The following is a 6,000-nucleotide window of genomic DNA, read 5'->3' on the forward strand; positions in this document are numbered from 1 at the left end:
AGTCTATATCTCTCAACTGACAACATATTTCTAAGGTGATATAAAGTAATTTCCCCAAGTATGTCAAGTTAGGAGCATTTTGAGTATTATGTAAAAGTTGGCTTTTATAGCCTTATGTAGACTGTCTTTTCAAAGAGAATGAACTCTGAAACATTCATTTCAAAAAGTGAGAGGTATTTAGAAGACATACCAAAACCCTTACATGATAGTTGGTGGAGGAGAGCCTGTCACTGGGCAATCTAGCTCCATTAGGTTATTCACCATCACAATGAAGTATGAGGTTTCATCCCCTCCTTCTATAGCTGGTGGCACTAGAAAACAACCAGTATGTGGCATGCAAAGAAAGGTACACAAGAAAAAAACACCATGACATCAAGCAATACTAAGCAGCTTAGAAGGTCAATAATGATTATAAGGATTTGGTACCCACAGTGGATTTGAAATAAATTATAAATAAATTTTATAATGAGTATTTACAAAAATGAGTATACTTGTGTTGTATTGTATATTTTTCTTTAACAAGCACCATGATGCTGTAGTAAATGCCATGTGAATATAAAATTGATTCATATTATATATTTCTTATTTTTATAGGAACAAGAAAAAGGAACCCTCCCAAATTGAGCTGTCCATTCAAAAACCTCCCAGCTATAAATTCTGAGATTCAAGATTATAAAGCGTCTTCAGGGTCCAGAAATTGCTTCCTATTGTCTACCTACCTCAGTGCTTACAACAAAAGATTATCTTGTGGCTCATGCAATCAGATGTGATTGTAATTATGAGCAAATCCATGCACTTACAAGGAGAATGTATACCCATCAAAATCAGTGGAAAATCAATGAGAATTTGGTTGTGGGGCACTGAGGATAATTTGACCCATTGCTGTACAGTCCAGACTTAATCAACTGTACTTTATTTCTGATAGCTTTTTACTAAATGACCAAAATGTGAATCTAAGAATCTATGTAGTGGAATCTTTATTTACCTAAGACATCAACTTCATATTTGATTTCTTTTTCTCCTGCCACACTGGTAGCCACACATACATACTGTCCCCGATCAACTTCTAGGGCACTCAAGATTTCAAGTGTCTTCCCACCAGCTTCTATGCGGACATTGTCACTGGCCTTCACAGGTGCGCCATCCTTTAGCCAGGTGAGAACTGGAGGAGGATTGCCGGCAGCTTTACACTCCAGGGTCAACGACTGAGTAAGCACGACCCGCTTATTCAAAGGGGTGGCCAAGCCACCTTCAATCATAGGAGGAACTATGCAGAAACATAATGATATTTCAATCAATTCTTTTTCCAGTTCTAGAAGGACATCCGAAATTCAAAAAAGGATTTTTTTTTATCCTATATGTCCACCACAGAAGTTACCTACCCATGTAATTCCTTCTCAGTTGTTGTGTGGCTAATTTCTTGGTTGGCTATTCTGCAGTGGTGCTAATTATTCTGGAATGCTATATGTTTAATAGTGGAAAATGGTCTTAGTTCTAACAACTACTTTACTTTGTCAGTAAGAACCAAACCTGCTCCAAGTTCCACATGTTGGGCACATCAGTGAGCCACTCCTCACTAGCCTCAGCTTCTGTAAATACTTTTCTATTGCCCTCTTTTCATATTGCAAAAAGAAACCAAACCCACCAGGGCTTTATTCGCAAGCAAATTAGATTCAACATATTAGCAAGCTTGGGCAGAAAGTTATCTATCTTTTCTTACCATAAATTTCAACATGGAAAGATTTTTCAGCACTCCCAGCAACATTGGCTGCACGGCATGTGTAAGTTGCTGAATCAGAGACCTGTGCTCGAGGAATGTGAAGAAACTGTCCTTTATCAACATAAAGTGCTTGGGAGTTGGATATGGCCAGCTTGTCGTCCTTATACCAAGTAACAGTAGGCATCGGAAGTCCCCGTACTTCACATTCGAGTTTTAAGATGCTGTTGATCAATGCGGATATTTCAGCGGTTACATTCCCTCCTTTAATACTAGGTGGAACTACAAAAGATTGCAGGACAAACAAGTGTAGCATGTGAATCAGCACCTTACACGCCAGAGATGTCTGAACTATGGGTGCAACATAAACAAACATACAGTAAAGACAGGAAGTCTAGATCTTTAGTCTGACTTTCTGGGCAAAACATTATCATTCCCTTTTTGGGTTCTATATTTCAGTAACAACAATAAGTCACAGATTGCATTTCAGGAGCAATGAAGGGCATTTAAGTCCAGTAGGTCATGTAAGAGTAACTGATATTGTTATATTCCACAAAATACTCACTAAAACTAGACAGAGTAAGTCTGAAAATCAAGCCAAGGGAGCAGAAATGTCACATGCAGTAGTACAACGGCATGTGCTCCTCCCATGAAATACTGAAGGGCCAGGTCTGCAGACTTTGAGACCAGCTACTGGTAACAGACATACAGTTCTTGCTTCTTGCTTTTTTTTTGTTGCTTGTTTGGTTGGTTTTTTTGTTTGTTTGTTTGTTTTTTCCTGAACTGCCATCAGTTCATTCATTCAGCTGTACTCATCTAATTGGTTGCATGTGTATCTTCCACCAACGAGAGTGACCTCAGGCTTGGCCTCTCATGCCATGTAGTACTGTGCTTTTGGAAAAATAACTCAAATTCCTTAACCTCTGTTAACTATTTTGAACATAGTCTTTGCAAGATGATGTGATAAGTGCAACAACTTAAAAGAAATCAAAAAGCATGTGTCTGAATTCAGGTGTCAATCTAATCTCAATAAGCTCTCGCACTTCAGGGTATTTTATAGAATGCTTTTCTTACAGTTAGACTAGGGCTGTAGGTATTGACAGGGAGACCTGTGAAGTCTGGTGCCATTCTTTAAAAAATATTCTATTTATTTATTTATTTATTTATTTAAGAGAGAGAGAGAGGGAAGGAGGGAGGGCAAGGGGAAAGGAGAAAGGGCATGCCAGGGCCTCCAACCACTGTAAATGAGCTCTAGACACATGTGCCACCTTGTGCACCTATCTGGCTTATGTGCGTACTGGGGAATGGAACCTGGATCCTTAGGCTTCACAGGCAAGTACCTTAACCACTAAACCATCTTTCCAGCCTCTGGTGTCATTCTTATCACATCCTATCAGCAGTAGATGCTACAATGGGACCTGCTGCTGCTGACAACCCAGCTAAGGTTGGGTTGGCCAGATTTCTGCAATAGGAAGTTACTTCTGTTCCCCCTTTCCTTTGAAGAAAGTCACTATATCCAGCACATATGGATAAAGTGGGTAGCCATATTATATGTTCTTCTTTTTTAATTTTTTCTTTGTTTATTTATTAGAGAGAGAGAGAGGGAAGGAGGGAGAATGGGTGGGCCAGGGGCCTCTAGCCATTGCAAATGAACTCCAGACACATGCACCACCATGTGCATCTATCTGGCTTATATGGGACCTGGAGAATTGAACCTGGGTCCTTAGGCTTTGCAGGCATGTGCCTTAACTGCTAAGCAATCTCTCCAGCCCATGTTCTACGTTCCCTAATTCTTTTGGAATTCTGCATGGGAGTTATGCTTCTCCTCAGTTTGTTTATGACAACATGGATCCCTTAGTTTACAATTTATAAGCAATTTATTATATAATTTAACTTTCAAAAATCCTGTATATTTGTATGCATGCATTATATGTATGATGTGGAGGTCAGAAGATAGCCTCAAAGTATCTGCCTGTTTCCCCTCTTCTTTTTGAGACAAGGTCTCTGTTTTGCCACTGCACGTACACCAGTCAATGGCTGTCCTACAAGCTTCTGTATTCTCCTGGCCGTGCCTCCCATTGATGAAGGTGCTTTGGGATCACAGATGCATGTACCACGCTGCATTTGGGTTCATGTCGATGCTGGGGAATTGAATTTGGGTCGACAGGCTTGCAAGTAAGTGTCTTTAACCACTGAGCAATCTCCCTAGTTCCTCAATTTATAATTTAATACCACACTTAGTTTTGGCCATTGGAAGGTCTTTCATTTGGCACTTATATCCCTGTAATAGTGATTCTTTAATTTACAGCCCTACTATATATGCTCCTAACTCATCTTGTACAATCCCTGAACCCGCCCTACAATTACCCATTTCTCTTTTAGTGAAGAAGGGTATGTACCAGAAAATGAGCTCTGGGTGCTAAATGGGATATCTGCATCATTTTTTTTTTTTTTCTGGTTATCAGACTGAGAATTATATAAGTGACAAACATTCATGTAGATATTTTTTTTTTCTTCACATGAATTTGATGATGGAATAACTTTCCGTTAGTTCACAGAGCAACTAACAATAAAACAGATTGAGGGATGCTGGACTAAGAATAGCTTTTGTATTTTTTAATGGTTGGAAAAATAAAAAAGTGATATGTTCAACTTAGCATAAATTGTAGTGATATACTTACAACCTGACATTTCAGGTGCCATGCATACCCCCACATTATTTATTGCCAATGTATATTCCCCATGTCAAAACAAGAAAAAAAAAATAGAAGGTTTTAAACAATGCATTGGGGCACAGTATCATGTGGACTCTTTTGTGATCATATTAAATGATGGTGCACTGTATATATTTTACGTTAATGCTATAGTTGTCTGGAAAAATAAACACTAACACAGTAAGCAGCTATGGCAATATTCCTGATACAGAGAAAGGCAGCAGTTTGAAAACTGAGAAATGTAAAATGAACTTTCTTGTTACAGCAGAATTTCTTCACAAAAAATTAAAAAGTATAAATATGAGATGACAGTCAAACTAAGTTTTTGAGTATATTGTTAGTCATATGAAGAAAACCACTTACCAATGCTGACTTAATTAAATTAAGTAAGACTGCCGCAGCATGATAAACATGTGTGAGAAAAATCATTTTGTTAAAATTATTAAGTGCCTTTCAGTGAGACTAAATGGAGAGTTAATGACTAGAAGCATTATTAACAGGCAATTTTAAGGGCATTTTCTTCTAGACTACCCTTGCCTTTTGGCAAGATAGTAGTTGTAACTGATACTAAACTGCTCCTGTTTATTTGAGGGAGTGAATGCCAAGATTGAAGCAAGTTAAGAATTAGCTGCTAAAAACAAACACTCTGTGTGCAACAAATATATACAAAAGTACTCTCAGGGAAGCTATAAAAACACTAACTGAAGTGGAATCTCCTAAGATTTGTTCGAACAAATGGTGGTTAAAAAAAAAAAAATAGGTCATCACCTCCCCAGCTCTGAGGCTGTGCCTGTACCGTGTGGTTCAGATTCTCATGCTGGTGGGGCAAACAGGTTTTCCCCTTAGCCTCCTCCTCAGTCCTCATGCCGCCATTTTGAAAGGCAAAGAAAGTGCATTTTATTCAGGCTTAAAATTTATTGTTGATTTGAGATTGTTTAACTCATATGTTATTTATGAATGCACATAAAATTTTTAGCTCAAATTACCAGAGTCAGCTGGCTATCTTTTTGTTTGTTTGTTTATTTGAGAGCGACAGACAGACAGAGAAAGAGGGAGAGAGAGAGAGAGGGAGATATTTCAAGTGCAATGCATATCCCCACAGTGGCACATGGATGCATCAGGGCCTCCAGCCACTGCAAATGAGCTCCAGATGCATGTGCCACCTTGTGCATCTGGCTTACATGGGTCCTGAGGAATTGAGCCTCGAACCAGGATCCTTAGGCTTCACAGGCAAGCGCTTAACCACTAACTAAGCCATCTCTCGAATCTTCGGCTGGCTATTTTAATTACTTTAAAGATATATCAGTGAAGTCAAGAACACAAGTTTAAATAAATTGTCTATCATGATTGTTTTACGAGGGAATATTATTATTTTAAAAATATTTATACTGGGCTGGAGAGATGGCTTAGCGGTTAAGCGCTTGCCTGTGAAGCCTAAGGACCCCGGTTCGAGGCTCGGTTCCCCAGGTCCCACGTTAGCCAGATGCACAAGGGGGCGCACGCATCTGGAGTTTGTTTGCAGAGGCTGGAAGCCCTGGCACGCCCATTTTCTCTCTCTCCCTCTATCTG

The 6,000-nt window shown here is 39.1% G+C and overlaps 1 protein-coding gene across 3 annotated transcripts in view; it reads right to left on the reverse strand.

Moving 5' to 3' along the window:
* Positions 1–6,000, reverse strand: part of Hmcn1 (hemicentin 1) — a 453,131-nt gene that overhangs the window by 166,716 nt on the left and 280,415 nt on the right. For all 3 annotated transcript variants that reach the window (XM_045142289.1, XM_045142294.1, XM_045142284.1), the window contains exons 31-33: positions 1,721–1,999; positions 986–1,267; positions 203–311 (exon numbers count right to left, since the gene is read on the reverse strand). In XM_045142289.1, coding sequence (XP_044998224.1) covers positions 203–311; positions 986–1,267; positions 1,721–1,999 — 670 coding nt within the window. The remainder of the gene's footprint in view (positions 1–202; positions 312–985; positions 1,268–1,720; positions 2,000–6,000) is intronic.

Source organism: Jaculus jaculus, chromosome 1 (assembly GCF_020740685.1).
Source record: "Jaculus jaculus isolate mJacJac1 chromosome 1, mJacJac1.mat.Y.cur, whole genome shotgun sequence".
NCBI lineage: Eukaryota > Metazoa > Chordata > Mammalia > Rodentia > Dipodidae > Jaculus > Jaculus jaculus.